Source organism: Papilio polytes, unplaced genomic scaffold (genome assembly GCF_000836215.1).
Source record: "Papilio polytes unplaced genomic scaffold, Ppol_1.0 DF824269.1, whole genome shotgun sequence".
Taxonomy (NCBI): Eukaryota; Metazoa; Arthropoda; class Insecta; order Lepidoptera; family Papilionidae; genus Papilio; species Papilio polytes.
In genome coordinates this window covers 2430450-2455430 of record NW_013524935.1, presented here as the reverse complement: position 1 = coordinate 2455430, position 24981 = coordinate 2430450, and the positions used below count along the sequence as shown (strand labels likewise).

The 24981-nt window shown below is 38.3% G+C and overlaps 2 protein-coding genes across 4 annotated transcripts; one reads left to right on the top strand and one right to left on the bottom strand.

The window, feature by feature from the left end:
* The first annotated feature begins 342 nt into the window (after positions 1-342).
* On the top strand, positions 343-10322 carry LOC106106108 (AP-1 complex subunit beta-1). 3 transcript variants are annotated; one of them, XM_013286650.1, is made up of 18 exons: positions 343-359; positions 696-843; positions 1320-1490; positions 2645-2842; positions 2981-3098; positions 3554-3744; positions 4226-4408; positions 5183-5365; positions 6011-6205; positions 6640-6732; positions 7197-7318; positions 7547-7737; positions 7965-8056; positions 8513-8614; positions 9049-9181; positions 9271-9388; positions 9475-9601; positions 9696-10097. In XM_013286650.1, exons 2-18 carry the CDS (start codon positions 736-738, stop codon positions 10095-10097), a joined length of 2727 nt encoding a protein of 908 aa, XP_013142104.1. In that variant the 5' UTR covers positions 343-359; positions 696-735. The 3 variants fall into 3 exon arrangements, with proteins under 3 accessions (XP_013142104.1, XP_013142094.1, XP_013142112.1); XM_013286640.1 differs by lacking the exon at positions 343-359 and adding an exon at positions 464-554; XM_013286658.1 differs by lacking the exon at positions 343-359 and having other exon boundaries at positions 736-843; positions 9696-10322.
* Positions 10323-10575: 253 nt separating this feature from the next.
* LOC106106087 (PAX-interacting protein 1) lies at positions 10576-23363 on the bottom strand. The gene is made up of 16 exons (XM_013286619.1): positions 23141-23363; positions 20472-23057; positions 19649-19816; positions 18834-18938; positions 18265-18343; positions 16698-16873; positions 16260-16356; positions 15957-16083; positions 15501-15597; positions 15061-15261; positions 14288-14434; positions 13593-13805; positions 12935-13087; positions 12690-12768; positions 12361-12613; positions 10576-12056 (listed from the first exon to the last, which is right to left on the bottom strand). Exons 1-16 carry the CDS (start codon positions 23234-23236, stop codon positions 11492-11494), a joined length of 5142 nt encoding a protein of 1713 aa, XP_013142073.1. The 5' UTR covers positions 23237-23363; the 3' UTR covers positions 10576-11491.
* Between the last annotated feature and the right edge of the window lie 1618 nt (positions 23364-24981).

Genomic DNA, 24981 nt, shown 5'->3' with positions numbered 1-24981 from the left:
CGATATCGGTGTTCGCCTTTTGTCAGATTGAAGCATCCACCTTCGATAATGAGAATCAAAAGTGGATAAAATTATTCATAACTAAATTTATTTTCGCTAATAACATATGTTTGACCCTGCTTAAAATTTGATGTGAAGTAATATATAACACTCGTTATATTCTATTCATGTATTGTGTTTTCACAAATCTGAAGTACTAAAGGTACTAAAAATGTGTACTAGTACGTTTTCCCAATTGTACTAGTACGGTGCGCACTTGCAGATGTCCGATTAAGCCCAAGACTATAAAGAACTGAGCCTGGTGTGTTGCATCTGTTATAATTTGTATTACGGCTTTTTTACACGATATACAAGGCCAGGTAAAAATTTTCATTGGCAACACTCAATTCAGGAGCTGCAGCTCAATAGTTTCAAGCTTTGTGATCTGATCTGTTAGGCCGGTTTAGAGTTGATTTACCCACGTCTACACATCAATTACGCCCCTTCAAATCTGTCAAAAGTGTATTTAGTGATTTAAAAAGATTTTTACTTTAAAAGAATCTTTTTCTTTAGTGGTATTGTTCGTCATAAATATAATTTTTTTATCGTTATATTAATGTTTACCAATATAGTTGTAAAAAACTACCAATTGTTGTTCGTTAAAATTATTGATTTTTTTGACACTTTATTTTACATGAGATAAAATTATTTACCAGGTAAAATTATAAATTTCAACATCGCTGTTAATTCTCCAAAATGACTGATTCAAAGTATTTTACAACAACCAAGAAGGGTGAGATTTTCGAATTGAAATCTGAATTAAACAGCGATAAGAAAGAAAAAAAGAAGGAAGCAGTAAAGAAGGTAAGCTGACTTCTCTATGTAAAAGATCTATGCTGGGTGCAAGATTTTCCGCACATTAGGGTTTACATATGACTTCAAATAACATGACTTTCAATATAAAACAAATTAGACAGTCTTATGGCTGCCAAATAGTTAGGGTGAATCACTAATAATGGCACTTATGTATTTTACTAACCCTTAAAGTAGAAAGCGATAAATTTTATACCAAAAATTGTTACATCACAGTGTCAGAGTCCCTTTATAATCCAATGGCAGACTACTTACCTTGGAAGATAGTTAAAATATTGTTTTAACAATCTTCTATTTCATATCTATAGTTATAAAACTATATTAATTAAGTTACCAATCTGCTAAAACATTTTTTTTTAATTAGTAATACTAGAGTTATGGTAAGAATTATATGAAATGTTTCATTTTTGTAAAATACCATAGTATACAAAAAAAACACGAAATTGACATTTTTCACTATTATGCAGGTCATAGCTTCTATGACAGTTGGTAAAGATGTGTCAGCTCTTTTCCCCGATGTTGTCAATTGCATGCAAACTGACAATCTGGAGCTGAAGAAACTGGTCTACCTCTACCTAATGAACTACGCTAAATCTCAGCCGGACATGGCTATAATGGCCGTAAATACATTTGTTAAGGTATGTTTTCGATTTTATATGTGATTTTTATATATATATTTAGTTACATTGATAGTTTTAAATTCAGTTCAAAAAGATTTTACGATTGGGCTTTTATTTTTTTATTTGCATATTTGCAATTATAACAATTTCGGTTTTTAATGTTAACTTTCAATCAATTTAATATCAGAGTGATATTTAACTATAAAGAAAGTGTTTCAATTATTCAAGATTATATTTGATTAAGATATTGAATTTTGAGCATGGAACTTTCAAAAGTATCGTATATTTAAATATAAATATCTTTCTATGTAAGTGTAGTGTAGATATCTGTGTGTGTGTGACTTGTCTTTTTTATCGTTTTAATGTCTACTGTACCATATTATGATGGGTGGAAGGATCTACCAACATACCAGCTTGTTAAGGTAATTAAAATGATCCAAAAAGAAAATCAATCATCCGTCTGTAGATTTACACATTTAAGTTGAATTTATTGTAATAAATATTAATTTTCAGCACATTTTAGTATAAGATAAATGTAGTAATTCTGGCTAAATTTGCATGGTATATGGCAAATCCACCACTAGCACACAGATGTGTAAATCTACATTTAATTTAAAAAATATATATTAAAAAGATAAGCTGAAACATAGAATTGATACAAATATGAATTCCATGCCTCATTATATTTGACATTAGTAGCACATAAGCTATTTATAATAGTACCATTTGGTAGAAATTCGCTATTCCTAGATATAGACTATATATGGGTCTTTTAAAAGGATTAGCACAGCTTGTACTATTTTGTGGCTTCTTTTTATTTTTTTTTTATCACAAACATTGTCATGCACACTTGTGATGTTACACCTTAATTATTTAATGCTAAAAATATTAAAATATAATAAGCTTTTTATACCAACATCAATAAAATGTTGATTTTTTCAATAGTTTTTATATCATTGGATTTTGAAAAGTCAAAGTGTAACGCTTTTTTAACAAAAAAACAGTGAAATCCATTATATTTTGCTAAAAATCTTAGTTCTTTAAGCTTTAAACATGAGGTTTCATGAGAATAGCGAATTTGTACTGCAAATTGCTTCTAGAATGGCTTCCGTATTCAATGTGTAACTTTTGTTCTACACTGTTATACTATTGAAATGCTAAACCACCTACAGGATTGCGAAGACTCGAACCCTCTGATCCGAGCGTTGGCTGTGCGGACTATGGGTTGCATCCGAGTGGACAAAATCACGGAGTATTTGTGTGAGCCACTGCGTAAGTGTCTCAAAGATGAAGACCCATATGTGAGGAAGACGGCTGCAGTTTGCGTCGCTAAACTTTATGATATATCCTCTAGCATGGTTGAAGATCAGGTCAGTGATATTAAAGGCAATTAAATGTGTATAATTTGTTGCATAATAAGGTTTTACCATTGTTTTTTATGTAAAATTCTATGTTTATATTTAATGTACATAATGTGACTTGAGATTTATTTAACAGTATTTTTGCAGGGATTTTTAGATCAACTGAAGGATCTATTGAGTGATTCTAACCCGATGGTAGTGGCCAATGCTGTGGCTGCTCTTTCCGAGATCAATGAAGCCAGTGTGTCAGGGCACCCACTTGTTGGTATGTGCACATTTTCTTTATGAATAATACATTTCACATTGTTGGTATCTCATCAGACATGTAATATTTAACTAGCTGTTGCCTGCGACTTCGGCTGGAATTTGATAATTAAAAACTAAGGTTTATCTCCTTATTATCTTTGAAAAGTGCTCACTTATAACGAATAAAAACTATGAGTTTTTACGAAATTTTGTTCATGAAAAATATTTCTAGATTTGAACTGACCCATTCACACATAGATTTGTTGTTTTTTTATATCATCTATCGATTTTTCTTTCATATGTTTAAAAGAGAAAAATGATTCAATGATCTACGCACAGCCAAAACTGCTAAGTGTGGACCTGAAATTTTCAAAAAATTGTTCCTCAGTAAAAAGCTACATTATCACTGAGTTACATAATCTATAGCTAGTGTCAAATATATTTTTTTGTGATATGGTGTACTGGTTGCGGCAGAGATGAACGCGCCGACGATCAACAAGCTGCTGACGGCGCTGAACGAGTGCACGGAGTGGGGGCAGGTGTTCATCCTGGACGCGCTGTCCAACTACGCGCCGAAGGACGCGCGCGAGGCGCACTCCATCTGCGAGCGCATCACGCCGCGCCTCGCGCACGCCAACGCCGCAGTCGTGCTCTCCGCTGTCAAGGTACCCACTGCATCACAAACTACCCTCAATCTGACACCTGTATATTTTTTTACAAATAATGTTATGACCTATGACATCCTGTATACACAGGTGAGCATAGTTAATAAAAAAAATAAATCACTAATATTTTAAATGCGAAAGTTTAGGTGGATGGATGGATGTTTGTTAGAGTTTGTAATCTAAACGGCTGAATGGATTTCGATGAAACTTGGTACAGATGTAGAGGATAGTCTGAAAGAACACATAGACTATTCACTTTTGTTTTATTTTTAATTCCACGCGGACGGAGTCACGGACGAAAGCTAGTAAAAAAATTTCTTAAATCGTTATCTCCAAATTTAACTACGATAATCTAAAGTGTTATATTTAAAAAAAATTTAACGCAAGTTAGTTAACAGCCCCACCGCGACCTCGTCCATGCCCTTTTCTGACATAACTAGCATCCACATACTAATGTGTATGTGTCCGTGTCCGTGTGCAGGTGCTGATGAAGCTGATGGAGATGGTGAGCGAGGACGCGGAGCTGGTGGGCACGCTGTCGCGCAAGCTGGCGCCGCCGCTGGTGACGCTGCTGAGCGCGGAGCCCGAGGTGCAGTATGTGGCGCTGCGCAACATCAACCTCGTCGTGCAGAAGCGCCCAGACATACTCAAACACGAAATGAAGGTACACACACCTTTATAACGGTATTTACAATTTATTTTAACCGTATTCGACTCTCTAATACTTTGGATAGGTTAGCCCAATTTATGTACTTTGATATATATCAGTTTTAACTTCATAGAAAGGTCACAACAATTAAAATAAATTAATCGATACTGACTTCAAACATATGCGATTTGAATTCAGTTTTTATGAAAAATGGAAATTTCTCGTTGCATTTATTTATAATATCCATAGTATTAAAAAAAAAAGTGTTCGCTGACACAACATTGTAACGACAATGACATTATTATAATAGGAGCCTCTGTCACCAAATTGTAAATTGTCTGATAACAATCCAACGTGTAAATATGTGATGGAAGTGTCGGATTTTGTTACCTTATCTGACAGTGACGTCATTTTAAACTATCTGAACCTTTATCAGCCAGTAGGGACAGGCCCTTAATATGTTAAAATTAAAATATTTTACACCCGCCGTTACAACGTTACTTCGTTAAATTTCGGTGAATATTAAATAAAAATAAATAAATAAAAAAAGCCTTTTATTCTATGCCATAGTTTACATAAAAATTTAATGGTACATGTCTAATTATTGTCATTTATAGATTATTACATACAGATATATTAGATTAGAAAAATTAATTCGGTCATATAATGTTAAACCTATTTCAATAAATAATCAAAAATGTCCTAAATACTATTTTTTTTTTCTATCGGTGAATATTAAATGTGACTTATTAGAACGGCCCAGTAATAAGTGTAATGTTTTGTATGGAGGTGTTCTTCGTGAAGTACAACGACCCTATCTACGTGAAGCTGGAGAAGCTGGACATCATGATCCGGCTGGCCTCGCAGGCCAACATCGCGCAGGTGCTGGGCGAGCTGAAGGAGTACGCCACCGAGGTGGATGTAGACTTCGTGAGGAAAGCCGTGCGTGCTATCGGCAGGTGTGCTATCAAGGTACGGGACATCACGAAACTAGGAAATATTAAAAGAAAAAAACAAATATCAAGAAAAAAACAATTTAAAGTGGGTTAAAAAAAAACTGGAAACCCTGACTGACAATATCTCAGTCACAGGGTTATATGTCTAGACCTGCCCCTCTAGAGAAAGTGAACTTCTGTTAGCAATATTAGTAGAATCAACAAAGTATGTCAAAATATATAGGAATAAATACGTAATATATCGTAAAATATTCCATACATTTTTGACTTTTCATTCTACAATAACACTAATAATGCCACTTTGACAAGGGTCAGGTCGTTAATTGATAATTTATATATTACTAGCTGTCGCCCACGACTCCGTTCGCGTGGAATTTAAAAAATAAAAACAAAAGTCAGTAGCCTATGTGTTCTTCCAGACTATCCTCTATATCTGTACCAAATTTCATTGAAATCCTTTTAGCAGTTTACGCTACAAACTCTTATAAACATCCATCCATCCATCCAAACTTTCTCATTTATAATATTAGTATGATTCTATACAACTGTTTAAATTACAGTCATAATCAAGTTCTCTTTAGTGTAAAATTAGTAGTAAAAATTTGAAAGGTCCGTTAGTGTCTATGAGTGTGGTAGAAACCAATAGACATGATTGCTGCAGGTGGAGCCGTCAGCGGAGCGCTGCGTCTCGACATTGCTGGAGCTGATCCAAACGAAGGTGAACTACGTGGTACAGGAAGCCATCGTCGTCATCAAAGACATCTTCCGCAAGTACCCCAACAAGTACGAGAGCATCATCAGCACCCTCTGCGAGAATCTAGACACCCTGGATGAACCTGAAGCCAGGGCATCTATGGTAAGTTGCAATTTCATATTTAACTAACTACATATGCAGCTGAAGTAAAAATCTACAGTCAAAATTATTTAACAGTAGAAAAATTATTTTATTAAAAAAAAAAACTTTTTATAAAATGTTAACATCCTTTAATATAGAAAACATAGTATGTAAATGATAAATTGTACAAAAAAAAACACGAACATTAATGAGTGTACTAACACTGTGATACAGCCGAATACTAGAAATCTTTAACGTTTTGCATTGTAAGCAACGCTTACAATCTGACAGCCGTCAAAATTTTAATGGATCTTTCTTTTTCTGTATTCATCAATTATAATGTATTATTATTATCTATACTAGTATTATTAATAGTAAAGATTTGTATTTTTGACTTTTTGTATGTATTTGCACGCAATAACAACTGGGCCGATTTGAATTAAAATATAATGCAGGTGTGGATAGTGGGCGAGTACGCGGAGCGCATCGACAACGCGGACGAGCTGCTCGACTCCTTCCTCGAGGGATTCCACGATGAAAACGCACAGGTGACTAAATATATCACTTCATCAAATGGTGGACAGAAAAAACAATCTTGTTTAGTATATTACATTTTTAATTTATACTAATATTATAAAGAGCTTTGTATTTTTCTATGTATGGAAATGACTCTAAAACTGCCGGACCGATGTTAGAAATTAAATAATTTATTATTATTTTTTACTTCACGCGGACGGAGTGGCAGGCGAAAGCTAGTTTATAATATTAATAGGAAGTTAGGTGTATTATTTCACTTTGTTTTACATAGAATGTCATGTACGGTAGACCTAGGTCTTTCTAAAAGAAAGGGATGGATGGAATGCATGAAAGGTGACATGATCAAAAAGGGAGTGATGACTGAGATGACGGATGATAGATTTAAGTGAGGGAAAAAACCTGTAACGCTACTACGGGAGTAGTATAAGGAAGAAGGTGATGAGACTGTAATGTTGGTGTTGTGTGTCGTGATCAGGTGCAGCTGCAGCTGCTGACTGCGGTGGTGAAGCTGTTCCTGAAGCGGCCGGCCGACACGCAGGAGCTGGTGCAGCACGTGCTCAGCCTCGCCACGCAGGACTCCGACAACCCCGACCTCAGGTATGTACTCTGCGCACTCTATATTCGCTCATTCGGCGAAATTATACTGTGTTTAATCTAATCTTGTACTTCACCGGCTATTATTCGACTTATCAAGTCATAGTTAATGCGGATTTTTTATCTATACTAATATTATAACCAGGAAAGATTTGTATTTTTGTATGTATAGAAATAACTTAAACACTATTGGGTCGATTTCAAAAATTAAATAAGATGATACGTGTTCAGGGACCGCGGCTTCATCTACTGGCGGCTGCTGTCGACGGACCCCGCGGCCGCCAAGGAGGTGGTGCTGGCCGACAAGCCGCTCATCTCCGAGGAGACGGACCTGCTGGAGCCCACGCTGCTGGACGAGCTCATCTGCCACATCGCCTCGCTCGCCTCCGTCTACCACAAGCCGCCCACCGCCTTCGTTGAAGGTAACTTCGCACTACTGGAAAAAGGGTCTAAATCAGTGTCTATCGAAGTCAATTTCATGATCTGTTTCTTCTTAATTTATATTTACCTTTAGGAACGGATTTTTTATCTAAAATTGGAAAATATCTTAACTTAGACACGTTATTTTTTAAAACGGATTTTTATAATAATCCACTTGTGATATATACATTTATTTATATGTTATTATTAAATGTGATAATTATGCCAGGTCGCGGCGCAGGCGTGCGCAAGTCTCTGCCGTCGCGCGGCGCCGCGCCCGAGGAGGCTCTGCCGCAGCAGCCCACTGTCATACCTAACCAGGTCACATGCTCATAATGCTCATAATTGTTATATCTATACTGTTAGGAATAAAATTAGTACCGTGCTATAGAATTGGCGCAACTCTAGATTATCGGCATAAACGGCACGTCCCTAGCTGACAGCTGTCAATGTCACTAGAAGGATGGATAGGTTGGCGCGCATCCTAAGCCAGGCGAGAAGTATTGCTCTGAGTTTAAAGCGACAGTATCAATTAAATAAGTTGTCTAAAAATGCTAATAATATAAAGAGGAAACATTTATATTTTTGTATGTATTGAAATAACTCAAAAACAACTCGGCCGATTTCAAAAATTCTTACACCATTAAAAAGCTCCGTTATCAGTGAGTAACATCGTTATATTTTTTATTTTCACGCAAAATCGCAAGCAACATCTAGTACACGATTATTTAATTAATTTTGTAGAAGTAAGTTTTATAGTATTTATAATGTGTACAGGAATCTTTGATCGGCGACTTGCTGTCGATGGACATCTCAGGTCCGCCGGCCGCCGCGCCCGCCTCCAACATCGACCTGCTCGCAGGCAACCTTGATGTGCTGGTGAGTGACATGACATACCTTTGACACTCTCGATACTACACACTCGCTCTGCCAGTAAGACGAGAAATCCTAGTGGCGTTGAAACTGTTAAACATACTTTTATCGTTAAAAGGTGGCATCTGTGTGTTGTTCCACGCGACTTTCATCTTTAAAAGCGTTTAATAAAGAGATTAAAAAATTAAAATAAAAACGCAATGTCACTAGCACTATCTAGTGTCCGATATCACAAGCAAACAAATAATTTAAACACTGAAGAAGCGTCTCGGCATGTCTAGATTGACATTTAGATATTACCGTACGAAGAAGTTACCAGTTAAAAATGGTGTTCCTTATATCTCGTCCATATATTTCTTAAATGTCTGATTATATCAATGTTAACTATTGTATAATATGACATTTTTCTTTTTTTTTTTCTTAATATTAATATTCTTTAGCTGGGTGGCGGACCGGAGCCAGCGGCGGCTGCGACGACGACAGGCCTGCTGGGAGACATCTTCGGCGCCGCGGCCGCGCCCGCGTCATATGTGCCGCCCAAACAGTGCTGGCTGCCTGCTGACAAGGGGAAAGGTAACTTACGTACTCGCTAATAATATAAAAAAGGAGTGTTTTGATACTAAAAAGTTGACATGTAATACCAAATGAATGATTTTCCTTAGGTTTGGAGATTTGGGGCACGTTTAGCCGGCAGAACGGGCAGCCGCGCATGGAGATGACCTTTACCAACAAGGCTATGCAGGCCATGACTGGCTTCGCTATACAGCTCAACAAGAACAGGTAACCCATTAATTTATAACGTTTTTGGAAACAAAGTTAATTTCAAGATATTTCAAATGTTAATAAATTTGTGTTATGTTGTGTAGTTTCGGCGTGTACCCCGGCGGCGCGCTGTCGGTGGGCGTGGTGTCGGCGGGCGGACGCAGCGAGGCCGCGCTGCCGCTCGCCGCCGCCGGGCCCGTGCAGCGCATGGACCCACTCAACAACCTTCAAGTACGACATACCACACCTAGCTTTTAATATTGCATTTTTTTGTAATATAGATAAGAAACATTTAACCTGAGTGTATTTTTTGTATCCTACGTAGGTGGCGATCAAGAACAACGTGGACGTGTTCTACTTCGCGTGCCTAATACCCGCGCACGTGCTGTTCACGGAAGACGGCCAGCTCGACAAGCGCGTCTTCCTCACCACGTGGAAGGAGATCCCCGCCGCCAACGAGGTGCAGCACACGCTCTCCAACGTGGTCGGCAACGCGGACACCATCGCCCACAAGATGACCCTCAACAACGTGTTCACCATCGCCAAGAGGAACGTCGAGGGCCAGGATATGCTGTACCAGTCCCTCAAACTGATCAACAACATCTGGGTGCTGCTGGAACTGAAGCTGCAGCCTGGCAACCCCGAGGCCACGCTCAGCCTCAAGTCGCGCACTGTTGAGGTCGCCACATGCATATTCCAAGCTTATGAAGCTATTATCAAATCGTAATCTCTTAGACAACTCTATGTTCATTATTTATATATATTGTTCTAAGTTTATCGAGTTATATAAAATGTATTATGTAAGTTAATAAAGACTATGACTGTAAATTCCATTAGCGTATGAATGTTTATTAGAAGTATGTTTGTATTTCGTAGTCCGCGGCATTATTCCTTTTTCGAGGACTATTTCGCTCACGCTGTTTATGAAGTAAAAATAAATGTTATTCCAGTATGTTCGTGTTTCATTTTTATTGCACCTTTTATTATAACAACAACTCACTATAGTTTGTCTAAAATAAAAAGATATATTAGTTTGACAATTCATTTTAGTAGGGATGAGTTGTGTAAAATCAGTCATGTCATCACCTTATCGATTTTCGATTCTTATTCTTATAGAAGTTGGAATCGAGAGATTCATAGTTATAACTGGTTATAATTCATGAATTAAAAAACAACGTTTTCTAAAATTAATAATGACCTTACAATTATAAAGAGTAAATGTTTATTACTACTACAGCTTATACAATTATGCATTGCCAGATATGTAATAAACAATTTGTATTTCATAAATGTATATTTTTGAACAGATATTATTCCATATTTACAAAGTCATGGTTTGGACCACATTTAACTTTCCACATTCATTAAAATTTTTTCCAAAATTATGCTTACATTTCAATAATTCATACAGTCAGTACATTTTCTAACTGCTTAAAGCTTGAGAAAATTAAATAAAAACTGTAGTTTTGGTAAAATACAAAGTCATCGCCTATTTTGAGGTCAAACAACCCGCAGTGGTCCAGCGTGGTTGATTATAAATACATGTCATCCCTAAGGGTAGGCTCCGAGTCTCTCAGTGGGGACGTATATGATGATCAATTATATTCAGTAAAAGATTAACTCGTGACATTTGAGTTAATCATTAGCGATTAGGAAAAAAAAATTAATAACAAATGAGAAAAAATTCACCAAAATATTAACATTCAATAAAAATTATACTGTTGCTATTTAGAAATAAATAAAATATTTTTTGAAATAACAATATTGCATGACTTAATACACAAACAGAATTTTTTACAACAACTTTATTCATATTAATTTTAATTAGATCATATAATGTACTGTTGTACACATCTTAAACCATAAATATTTCAGTTACACATTTTTTAAATGTGTCATGTCATACATTTACACATAAATTATTATAAAATCGTAGTTGAATCATTTCTATGGCTTCTATGTCGATAATAACATTTTTAGTGACATAAAATTCTTATATTTCATTATTTTACTTTCAAATCAACATAGATATTACTCATCGAGTTAATTTATAAACCATTGTACAAATGACAAATTATTGAAAATGATTATTCACATGAACCACCATTTTACATATAAGTTTCAATCTATCTTGACGAGAAACTCCTCGACCTGCAGCTTTTGTCGCATGATGGCGGAGAGCACCACCTCGGTGCTGCACACCACATTCAAGGTCTTCTCCGACTGCAGCAAGTAGTACACCAGGTGCAAATCATTAGGCACCGTCAGCACCAGATAGCTGTAGGGTTTTTGTGTATGAAGTTCTTGTATGGACACGTATGAGCGACGGTTCTTCTCGACTTTTCCTCCACACAACTCTATCATCTCTGTTAGCGCTGCTCTGTTGGGTTTGACACAAGGAGTGAGGAAGAAAGTGATGCCTTCGAAGAGTTTCTTCCTCTGTTCGCCGCAGAGCAGCACTTCGGAGACGTCGCACTTGAACATTGTGTTGAATGCGTCGTCGTGTAGGCCGTACTTGGCTTCGTCTGCGAACTTGTTGAGGCGATGACTCTCCAGCAGCCACTCGCAGCCGAGCAGGTGCTTCACGGTGACGAGGCAGCTCACCAACTTGCATGTGCGCACCAACTTCTCCATGACTAGGTGCGTCGCCTCCGTCGGGGACGTCACCACCATACCGCCCAGTTGACTGTAAGTCGAATAAATCATCTATACTAATATTATAAAGAGGAAAGATTTGTATTTTTGTATGTATTCGCACGTAAAGACTACTAGGCCGATTTCAAAAATTCTTTTAAAGGTAAAAGAGCTAAAAAAAAGCTTTCTAGTTATCTGTGAGAAACATATTTTCTTAATTTCACGCGGGCGATGCCGCGAGCAACAGCTAGTTTGTTAATACTTTAGATGTTCGGTAAAAATTGATCAGCGGTTTTTGTAAATTCAGGCATTTATTAGTATTGATGACGTAAGTGGTGTTAGCGTAGTATACTGACCGCACGATGGCGGCGAGGCGCTGCTGGTCGTGCGCGGGCACTGCGGAGAAGAGCACGCGGGGGGCGAGGTGCAGCGGCGGGTGCGCGGGGGGCGGCTGCCCGGGGGCGAGTGCGGGGGGTTGTGCGGGCGCGGGGGGCTCGGCGGACTCGAGGCGCGGCCGCTTGGCCTTGCGCGCGCCGCTCGCCGCCGCCGCGCCGCGCTTCGCACGCTCGTGAGACTCCTGCGTTATGTTGATTGGCATCTTCCACGCGTCTGAAGTTATTATAAAAACTTATTAAGAACAACGAATTCAATATGACGACAATAATCTACAATTACTATTACTTACTCATTAAATGCGAGACGAGGCTGTAATCAATTCTGAACGGACTCGCCAAATTGAACTGCTGGTATTTCACATTTTCAATCTGAAAAATATACACACACAAAGCTATAGAATTTCATACTCAAGAAAGACTAAAATACTTTTTCCTAGTAGTAGTTAGTTCTAGCGTAAGTTCTGGTGTAATGTGATGTGGTGTGGTGTGATGTGGTGTAGTGTAGTGTGGTGTGGTGTAGTGCTGCGTGGTGTACCTGTGCGAGTGCGCTCATGTTGCCGAGCAGCAGGTCAGTGAGCCAGGCTGCGCTGACGGCGGGCACGCCCCACTCGCGCGCGCGCCTGTACTTGTTGCCCTCCGCGCGCTTGCATACAACCACTGTATTGTCGCGCGACAGATACGGCGTTAACTGCAATGTTGTTTATACTATAGTACTATCACTACATAACCGTATACCGGCTGACTTATTGCGTATCTCAAAACCCATAGTTAGTTATATTTATACAAACATCCATCCAAATTTTTCTTGTATTTTTAATATTAGGAATATACTGCCAATACCCACTACCGCCTGGAACTAAATCGTGGGAGAGCGCTTAAGGTCTGGGGAAAAATCGGTTACGAGTGCACCTTTGTACATCCTAAGAGTTATATCGTCTATTACTTTGTGACAAATCTTTTTTTGGGCATGAGGACAATGCCATCTATTCTAATAATATATTGAGCAAAATTTTGTTTGATTGTAATGAATAGGCTCAAAAACTACTGGGCCGATTTTTTAAATTTCTTCACTATTAGAAAGGTAATTTATCAGTAACAGGCTATATTTTTTTATCTATTTATTATTTTTTTTAATTCCACAAGTACGGAGACGGGAAAAGCTAGTGTTAAACATTGGTAAGACAGTAATGTACCTTGGCGCCAATGATCTGCACGCAGCAGGCGAGGCGGCGGCGCTCGTCGCGTCGCCAGCCAGTGAGGCAGAGGCGGTGGTGCCGCGCGGGGCGGTCGCGCGGCGCGTGCATGGCGGGCAGGTGCAGCGCCTGCCAGGGGGGCGCCACGCCGCGCCGCTCCATCGCGTCCGACAGCCAGTACGCTGTCACGCACCGCTTGGCGTCGCGCAGCGCCTGCATACATTCCATTTGGGTTAAAAAAAAGCCTACATACACACAAACACATTGGTTATTTGTAATTTCCGCTAGGTGGAGGTGATGATGTTTTTTTAATCATGATATTTTGGTATAGTAAAAAATTTACAACTATATTTTGTATAATCTCCAACATTTGTCCCGCAGAACATATTGAAGCGTGTAACATTTGAGTTGGTAAGTCAAGTCGTACAAACATTGCACTCGCCAGAGGAACGAAGTAGGGAGAGGACAGCTACTCCGAAAAATGTAGACCACACTAAACCTAGCCTAGATGACGTCACAATAATGATGTCGCAGTTACCTGTTGGTTTGGAGTGATTCTTAACAAAGATACTCTGATCTTGGGGTATAACAAGGTTAGGTGAGGGTCTACCCACTGGAACCCTCTCTGCGGCCTTATTCTAGTACTAGAAACGCCTTGCTAATTGTTCAACAGCACGGTAGGATGCGAGGTGTACCTGCATGACGACGCCGTGTCGCTGCGTCTCGCAGAGCACGTGCGTGACGCGCGCGCAGTAGTTGGGCTCCACCTCGCCGCCGCGGCGCTGGATCGCCTCGCACCACTTGCTGACTGACTCCGCGCCCAGCGACTGCTGGTACTCCACCTCAACGACAAACAGAACACACAATATATTTTACAGCTGTTGCAATTGGGTAAATTTATAATCTATGGTATAATTAAGTTTTTGTTTTTTAATCTACATTCCTTCATTCTAACTGTCAGTGTGTCAAGTGAAGTTATAGCGTTCAAGTCGTCGAGGCGATTTTTATTTTGTCCCTATTTCTCTATAATTCTCAACAACAGCATAGTTATATTGTGCGTACATATGCAAGCTGTACGATGTCGATTTATTTACAAAGAGTGTGTCCACTGGAAGAAGACACTGAGCTCTTGACATTTTAATTTAAAATATGATTGCTGTTATTTTTAATACTTATTTATGTAATGTGACTTCTTATTTATGTTGTTAACTAGTAGTCTGCTGCAGTACCTGTCGTTTGTTTCTGCTATAACACTGCTACAAACGAAGACTTTTCATTGGCTCTCAGTCAACTAGTTAGTAATTACTTACTTTAACTAGGCTATAAGTCTTCCATATGATAAATAAATAAAAACCGTGCAACAAAAATGAAGATTTCGGTTGCGATTGAATAAGCAGTTTAGATGTCGTTATATATTACCTATTTGTATAACATCTCTTATGTTGAAACTTGAGTTGTTAATACTTACAATATGAAAGACACATCCTAATAGGAAGAGTTCGGGCGGCAGTTTGAGGTTGGGATTGTGTCCGTAGAACTGCGCTCGCGGCGGCACGGCGCGCACCGCCCCGCCCACTCCCACCGCCCCGCCCACGCCCACGCCCGCCGCCACGCCCACGCCCACTCCGCTCGCGTACACCTTGTTGCCCACCACGCCGGGACCACCGGACTACAAACATTTAAACAGTCAAGTAATTTTACGGTGTATTTTTTTAATTTATTGCAATGACAAGCATGTTTTTTAGCTGAAGATCTTCAAAGCGTGAAAATGTCATTTCATGACTGAAAATGAGACATTTTAATGCACTTCTATGCGTGGAGCACCAACAATTTCTTTTTCAAATTGGACATTGCGCTCGTATGGTTTAATAATACGACAGTTGTGTTGTCAGAACAAGTGTGTGGTACCTGTGCGGGCACGTGGTGCGGGTGGTGCGCGGCGCCCAACAGCAGGCGCGCGGGCGCCCGCACGCTGCCCGCCGCCGCGTGCGCAGCCGTCATCAGTCTGACAACATATAATTATGTTAAAGTTTAGTTGTTAGAGTTTGAAGCCTAAATGGCTGAATGGATCTCGATGAAATATGGCATAGTTGTAGAACAAAGTCTGGAAGAAAACATAATCTACTTGCTTTTGTTTTTTTTTACTACGATTTTTAAGTCGCGGGCTAAAGCTAGTTTTATTAAGGTAATGTGATTGAAATACAAAAATTTTTGTTTGACACAAAGTATAAAATTTTAACACGCTTATTTCAAAACTTGTCTAGCTTCATAGATACAAATTTATATTTGAATTTAAAAATTTTGAATATGATTAGATGCTATATTAAAATGTTTTTTTCAATAGCCTTAAAATATGTTGTGTACCTGAGCGTGCCTGCGGCGGAGGGCTCGTGGTCCGGCGGCGGCACGCCCCCCTGCAGTCGGATACTCAGCATATTGGCCAGCGCTGTCTTCGTCTTTGGGTTCACCAGGAGAGTGTTTCCAGCAGCACCTATTACAAATTATACAGTGTTATAACGCGGAATTTCTCCCACTTCACGCTTCTCTTCTGTGTGGTTGTGGTATTGCGCGGGGCGAGCCGACCCTGCAGTACGAAGATGTTAAATCAGGCTCTACCACTGTTAAAAATACTGTTCTATTTCTGTCCCTTTCTTTTATTGTGTTTACCTTGTTGCTGGTCTGCTGCGGGGGCCAGCAGCGCGGCGTCCACCGCCTGCTCGGTGAGTGCGGCGCTGCCCACCACGTGCTGCGTCACTGGACCCACCTAAAATACAGGATAAATGTATCTCCCCATAAATTAATATTGAATAACGAAAATATTAACAAAACAAAACACTTGATTTCAGCGAGCATGTTCGTCCATCCGTTCCATTGGTGATTTGGTTATGTCCTTCGTAAAAATTCCAAGAGTTTCAAAATGTGTGTACATCCAAAATCCAAACAAGGATATCTAAGCCCGATGTCAGACGCTATTAATTGGGTCAAACCTACATGGACATAGAAAATATCATAAAAGCTATTATAATTTAATTTCACTTAAGGCCATCAAGTATATAATCTGTGTAGTCTGTCAGTGTTTGTGCGCGTCAGTGTGTGTTGATGTACCTGTTTGAGCGTGGCGTGATGGTGTGCCACGTGGTCCCGCTGCGCCTGCAGCTGCTGCAGCCGCTGGTACTGCTGCTGACGCTGCAACTGCTGCAGCTGGGACTCCACGCCCGCGCCAGCGCCTCCGCCTCCGCCCCCGCCCGCGCCCACCGGGCTCGACACAGGCCCTGCGCCCACTTCACACACAAAAAACAATACCATTATTATTACATTCATCACAAAATAAGTAACTTTCAAAATAAATCGTTTCTTATTAAAAGTGGTGTGCTCAAGGCTCTTTTTTTATACAATAAAGTGGCAAACGAGCACGCGGCCACTAAAATCTGCCAAAATGGCGAAGCGACCGCTGCCAAAGACATCCACAATTGCACATTCGTTGCCTACCCTTAATCGACGATGGAGGAGACGCACGTAGTTGGTTTTACCCCTTTTTATGCGTCTCCTCCACTTTCCCATCCAATCCTTGTCATATAAGAAAAGGGTGGAACGAGAATGGGACTAAAATTGAGCCTCCGGCACCACATTCATCAGACGAAACGCGGAATTGTTTCCACTTCCCGCCTGTCTTCTGTGTGGTCGCGGTATAACTGGGGACGAGGCGACCCATTCGTGCGAAGATGTTAAAACGGGCTCTACCACTGTTAAGTTATAAACGCGCTAAATGGAAATTAACTCTAAAAATCGTATGTATTTATTGCGTTTACAGCTATCTTAGGATTCTATTTCTATACTATTTCTAACAATCTTTTGTGACTGTTCTATAACTTACTTGTTTCATTTGAATCCATTTATAAAGTCCTTTGTTATATATTTTATCGCAACATAGTTTAGAAAATCACAATTTGAGAAAATACCAAAAGCACTTGCCGCTGCTGATATTAGACAAAATACTGAATCTATTCGTCTCTGGCTTAGATAGAGGCGGCTTTAAATGTATAATTCACGGGTCAGTCGTCACCACATAACTATGTATGAAGCATAATCTCAATACCAAAACTCCCTAACTCGAGCATTCTTTGGACAGCGATTTTCTAATGATTTCTTTAAAGGGGACGGAGTTGTATAAGCAAAAAAAGATATTACAATAGTTTAGCCTCCTTAATATTATTCATCGACTTTACATTTCATAAAAACGTATTTTTCACCTTGAATGTGAATTGAAAATTATTTATCACTGCTGCTTATAGTACTTATAGTACTACTAGTATTAGTTAATTTATACTAACATCATAAAGAGGAAATATTTTTGTTTGTTCTTTTACGCATTGAAATAAATTAAAAATTACTGGGACGATTCAAAAAAATCTTTCACTATTAAAAAGCTACGTTATCTGTGTGTAACATAGGCTTTTTATTATTTTTTAATTTCACGCAGACGAAGTCGCGAGCATCAACTAGTTTTATATAAAACAAGCTTTCACTTGCGACTCCGACAGTGTGGAATTAAAAAATTTGGAATAGCCTATGTGTTCTAGCATTTACAGTACCAAAAAGATAAGTTTAGCATTTCTGGAGACATCGATCCATCTTAACTTTTACATTAATATTAGTAAGATGATGTACTAACCAGGAGACTGCGGCGGCTGCGCTGGCGCAGGCGTCGGTATGGCGGCGGCGCGCGCGCCTTGTTGCTGCAGCCATTGCACCTTCAATACATATTACGTTATCACTTGTGTATTTACTAAGGAAACTATTCTGTAAACCAAATATCATGAAAATCACTGTTACATTGACAACTCAATTTTTTCGTGAAAAATATAAATATTTGTGTGGGTACTTTCATCAGTATTACAGATAAGGAAAACTTAACACAGGATATACCATAGACATACATATTTATTTTAAACATTTATTATAATTTAATTCAGTTAAATTGTTAAAATTTTCGTGATACATGAAATATTTTTGTTTTTGTGTAGATCTACGTTGTGTCGATCTGTTGTTGCCGCGCTATTCTAAGAGTTTTCAGCTATACGTATTAGGGGAAATGTAAGCAGGCGTATCGCCACTTTTTATATGAAAAGGAGGCAAAGTAGCGACGAGAACACGGAGGTGAACACTTTTGGAAGTAAATTCTTTAATGAGGATAGCAGATCAGTGGACAATGGTAATGGTGATATTTAGCAAGATAGTTACTTGTTGTTGTTGTGTGAGTCCGGGTGGCAGTTGGCTACGTATAAAGGTGACACTCTGCGGCGCGGGCGAGGGCGGAGTCCCGGCGCCGCCAACTCCCCCTGGTTGCTAACGAGATTGGCGGACAAACAATACTGGTTCAACTGGCTATACTAGTATACTCTTCAAAGTGTAATGAATGCTTTATGGATTCACTGTTACAAAACAAACACTGAGTTATGTTAGCTTACGTAATTTAAAAATGAAGTGTTAGAATAATCCCATAAAGTTCCCATAAAAAAGGGCCATTTCTTAAATTAGAGAGATTAGTTTAGATCTTGTTTTGTAAGAGCATGTAATGAGTTGAAGCATGAATTTGTTAAAGCTAGGAAAGTTGCACCCCTATAAAGCGGATGGAACTTGTGTCCCTTTATTATGAAATTTATTAATTCATACAAAATAACACAACTTTCTAAATACAGTGGTTAAATAAATTAAAAAGTCACTATATTTATCGAAATGCGTTTTTATTATAACTTTAATGACAAAATCAATTATTAGCTGTTGCATCGGTTCTTCTCGATTGGTTCTTTAATCTCTGAAGAAAAAAATTTAAAAGTAAATAAAAAAAACAAACTTAAAAAAAAAAACCTTGCGAAAAGCAACATGGCACTAAATGTTGAAAAATTGGTCTTAACAGATCAAAAACTAGTGGACAGATAGAGAAAATGGTGACATATGGCAGGAAGAAGTTAGAAGTGCATGTATGGCTTGTGCAACACTCATATGTAATGATGAGACATTGAAATTAAAAAAAAAATTAGATATATGTATTTTACCTGTTGTTGTGCTAACGCTGCTGCCCTCTGTATGGAGAGTTGCCGTCTCTTCTGCAGCTGAGCAACAAACATGGCGCGCTGCTTGGGGTCCATCTGCTGCAGCTGTGCGTGCGTCTGCGCATCCAAGTGGATGAGCTGCCTCCCGCCGCCGCCAGCCGTCCATTGCACCTGAAAATGTATTATTTACTTTACTATTAAAATGTGAATTTTAACCTACTCTAAAAACAATATGACAAAGAAAGCCTTCTATATGGTTCTATATACTTTTTAAGCTAACAAATGTCATATGTATGAATTTAAGTAAATATTTAATCACTTCTACTTCAAGTTATCAAAATTATTACATATATTAACAAAAGATGATGCTATCTATTATATTTAGACTAAATTGAAGTTAAGAAACTTTTAATGTATTTACTCAAGTGTTGCAAGTATTTATTTATGTTTAACTTCATATAATACATGTCTAAGATATTTTATGATCTATATCTAATTAAGAATTAAGGTTGATACAGGTAAAGTCATTGGACGCTATAGTTTAAATTTTATTCAAAATGTACCTCCATTTATCTTCGGCCAATACTACCTTTTAATACTTAATCATAACATCGCCATTTTCTTTTCCAAATGAGCTATGATTAATAATAAATATTATAAGAGTTGCTTAATAAACCTGGCTACATTTTATGAACAGTTTAGTGTTCACATTATTTTTAATTTACTAAAACCTTTAATAACTATATATTGTTTGTCTCATAACTAAGAAAAAAGGATGATTTATAAGATTTTAAAAGTAAAAATAACAGATTCTTTGTCTACTTACCCTTTGTCCAACAGCACCAGGCTGCCCTATTTGCTGCCTCTGCAAATATTGCTGCTGCTGCCAGGACACATTCTGCCCACCTTGCACTATCTGTTGCCCGCCCGGCGACACGATCTGCTGACCCCCGCTGTGCGTGATGATCTGCTGTATGCCTCCACCAGCACTCAGCTGAGACCCAGGTTGAGGTGACTGGGGCACCTGGGAGAGCACTTGCTGGCCTTGACCAATGATCTGTTGCCCCGACTGGGTCACTATCTGCTGTGATGATTGAGCTATCACAACTTGATGCTGCTGGCCCTGTTGTGTCAGCACATGTTGCCCACCTTGTGATAGCACCTGCTGACCACCTTGAGTGATTATTTGTTGACCACCTTGGTTAACCAATTGCCCGCCTTGGTGGACAATCTGACTCTGAGATACAATTTGTTGACCCCCTTGAAGAGTCACTTGCTGGTTACCATGAACCAATATTTGCTGTTGGCCAGTGTGTTGGTTGATCAAGACTTGTTGTGGGGCTTGCACTAATTGTTGTTGTCCACCACTGTTCATCAACTGTTGCTTTTGGACCAATATTTGGTGATGTGTCTGGCTTATTGTCTGTCCCTGTGACCCAATAGATTGCTGTAATATTTGTTGTGATGTTTGTTGAATTGTGTGTTGGGGACTCAACTGTGCTTGTGTGTTGTTTATTAAAGCCTGTTGTTGCTGTGTTTGCATTATTTGCTGCTGTAATATAACCTGGTTCTGTGGATTACGAGTCTGCACCAAAGGACTCCTTATAATTTGATGTTGACCTTGTACATTCTGCACCATTTGTATGTTTTGTTGCCGCCAAGCTCCCTGAACTGACACATTGCCACTCTGTTGGTTTGTTAGACCTTGTTGGACTGATTGAATTTGTTGTCCGATAACATTTTGTTGCCCAGTGTTACTAACAAGCTGATTAAGTTGAACATTCTGACCACCTTGCGGTTGTGATGAGCTGACCAAACCTTGTTGATTCACAACTCCCATGTTAATATTTTGTTGTTGGTTTGTCATTGACTGGACAGTCTGTTGCTGTAATAAGTTTTGATTCTGAGCTGACAGCTGTTGGCCAGAGTTTATAAGCTGCTGTTGATTGATGACCTGGGACTGGTTTAGATTTTGGTTGAGTTTAGCATTTTGTAAACTCTGTGTAAAGTTCTGAGTAGATTGTGCAAGTTGCTGAGCTATGTTTTGAACGGCACTTTGCTGGCTCAAGGTTAAATTTTGTTTCATCGCCAGATTCTGTTGGTTTAATTGAGCTTGCTGTAAATTAGCACTTTGGCTTAACATCTGGCTGATATTTTCAATTTGCTGCTGTGCCGAACTCATTGATGTATTAGGAGACTGGTTAATGTTTTGATTTTGTTGAATATGGTGCTGGTTTGTTTGAATATGTTGTTGAATTTGGTTCGATATGTTTTGATTCATTTGGGATACTGAGATGTTTGATTGTTGGAATCCTTGTTTCTGTTGGAGCATTTGCATTCTCAATTGATGTTGTTGCAGTAACTTTTGTTGCTGAATTTGTATAGCAGATAATCCATGTGGTTGTTGCTGCTGCTGCTGTTGTTGTTGTTGATGTGGATGTTGTTGCTGTTGTTGGTGTTGAGGTTGTTGTTGCTGATGTTGTTGCTGCTGCTGATATGCTTGTTGCTGTTGTTGAACATTTATATGTTGATTCTGCATATTCATACCAGCTTGTGACACTATAGCATTCTGACCAAACTTCTGCATTAACTGGACATTACTCTGACTACTTTGTATTTGAAGATTTTGTGTTACTATGCCCTGAGGTATAGTTTTGCTGATGATACCAGCAGTGGACATAGCAGTGCTATAACCCATTGAGTTGACAGCTCCTGTGACCACAGTTGATGTGTTGGCCGATGATGGAGGATGGTTCCATGGCATTCTTTGTTTGAGTTTGTCTAGCAGCGCTTGTGTGCTATCATCTTTATTTTCGGCCATATTCTGTGTAGGCACTTCATTCTTGGCTATGCCCTCTTCAAAGTCAAAACCAGTAATGGCACTGATGCGATCCATTGACTTAGGTGGTGGCTGCGGTATGATTAACAATTTAGGATGGAAAACTTCTGCCACAGCTTGTATTCTTGCCCTTAGACTCTCCAAAACCCAATCAGGGGTAACAATCTTAACTCTTGAGGGTGGCAATGTAAGAGCTATGCTGTACTTTTTGCCTGTTGCAGCTCCACAAATAAGATGGGTGCACTGGGAGTCAAAATTTAATTTGACTTTTCCACCATGATATGTAATAAGCGCGAACAGGGCCCTTGTATCAGCTGAACTTACTTTAGTAATACATGCAACCACATTAGAAAATATCTTATTCTTAGTTGGAGTGTATGGCTTTGTATTGGCTAGTTTTTTCAAACGAACGCAGGCGAGAACCCAGCTTTCGGTCACAGCGGGAATCTGATAGATGTCCTGCGCGTCATCGAGGTCCGTATCAGCGGCATTTTGTCCACAAATTAGATGTGTGACATAGTCCGAAAAATATTTTGTATTTTCTGCACCTCCTGACTGCAGCAGGAGCATAATCTGTAAATACAAAGACGCGACTAGAAACATCGAACGTCAGTGTACAAATAACAATAAAAACAAAAAATATATGAAAAACAAACCCTTTCAGAGACATCGCCAGAGAGGTAATATTTAACATCCTTGAATATAGGCTCTTGCAAACTCAAAGAATCTAGATCGTCAACAATCGTTACCATTTTCTGTTTTAACAGACAATGTAAAATTAAAGTTTAAATAAACATTTTCATTATGAAACCTAAGCGCCGAAAACTGAAACTTTAAGCGACGACGTCCATGTTTAATGTTGCCATTTTTTTTGTTTTTTCTCCAAAATCACAGATTACACTTTACATTGTCACAGAAAATATTTTTGTGCTTCTATGTCTATGGAATATACTGTATGAAAAATCTATGAAATAATGTTTCACAGAAACAAGGACTTGGATAATATCGACATAATTTTTATTAAAAATCATAGTAAATTAGTAAATTGCACAATGCATTAAGTATAATCAGCAGATGCCGTACGGAAGGAGTTACTGATCACAACAGCTCTCGCTCTCAGACCTTATAAGATTTATTAACTCAGTACTAATAACAGAACACATTTGCTTTTCGAGAAAACTGTACACATTACAGACTCATGCTCAGATTTCAGATTCTACTGAATCTACAACTACAATTCATAGATAAAATAATTTTCTCTCAGTTACATACGTGGTCGTCGCATAATTCACCAATCACAAACTTGTTTAACAAATGTATATTTGCGTTGCCTTAATTAAAGACTCTTAGACCTATTAATATTAAATTATAATCGTTTAGATATTAACATGTAATTATAAACCAGTATATTGTAAAGTCTGGAATTTCATTTCAAGGAATTCAAAATTTAATTTATATTGCTATGTTCTTATGACGACAAAGAAGTTTTAAATATATGGAAATGATTTTTCTTCAAACATTTGATGTGAAACTTCTTAGTCGTTTTGAGGTATACCATCCTACAAGTTCTAGGTCATTTAGTAAGCGTGGCATAAGTTGTTAAATATACTTTTAATATTCATCGTACAAAAAATTAGTAAAAGGGCTGAATTTGCCATTCCAGATTCTCTTTATGGATGTACTTAGCCATGGTACTACGCTATGTTGGGGTCGAAAATAATTAAATCCAGTAACTCAAATACGATCACAGTGATGATCACTTCGGTGTTCCCGTTGCTCGCTTGCCCCCATCTTTTACATAAAAAAACGACCAAAACCCTAATATCATTAAAACATCCTTGAGAAGGATAGAGATGGAACGACACAACACACTTCAAAGTTGGACAAGCTAAAACAATGCATTTATTTAAATCATTTTTTTAAGCTTTTCAAACTATTACAAACATCGCAGATATTAGATAAAGTCCTAAAATACTTATTTGACCTCATCGAAATACTTGTCGAATTTACGCCATATCCAAATGATATCATAATATTAGGACGTCCTTGAACTTATAATTTGCAGAAGCGTTTTGTTTTAAATTCTAATAAGAATTAAAAAAAAAACGCTTTGGTTTTGTGATATTTTGTGTGCAATATTGTACATTAACTTTTTGGTTTCCATTTCATTTGAATGGGGTGTATAGAGAGGTTATAAACTTTAATGGGTACCTTACGAGAGTAGATAGAGACAGAAATTTTACAATGTTAACTGAAAACAAACATATGGAACGTATAAAATATATTATTATTTTTAACGAAATTTAAAGAGCACATAATAATCTCCCCTTTTAAAATTCATGAAATTGTTTTGGTATCTTCCTGCAAATGTTTTTTTTATCAAGATACAAAAACGCTTGCAGAACGTTCAAGAACGCTTGTACTTAATAACTGATCAGGCGATTTACTAGTTCTTGGTGGATTTTAAAATACAATCAAAAACAAACAGTGGTAGTGC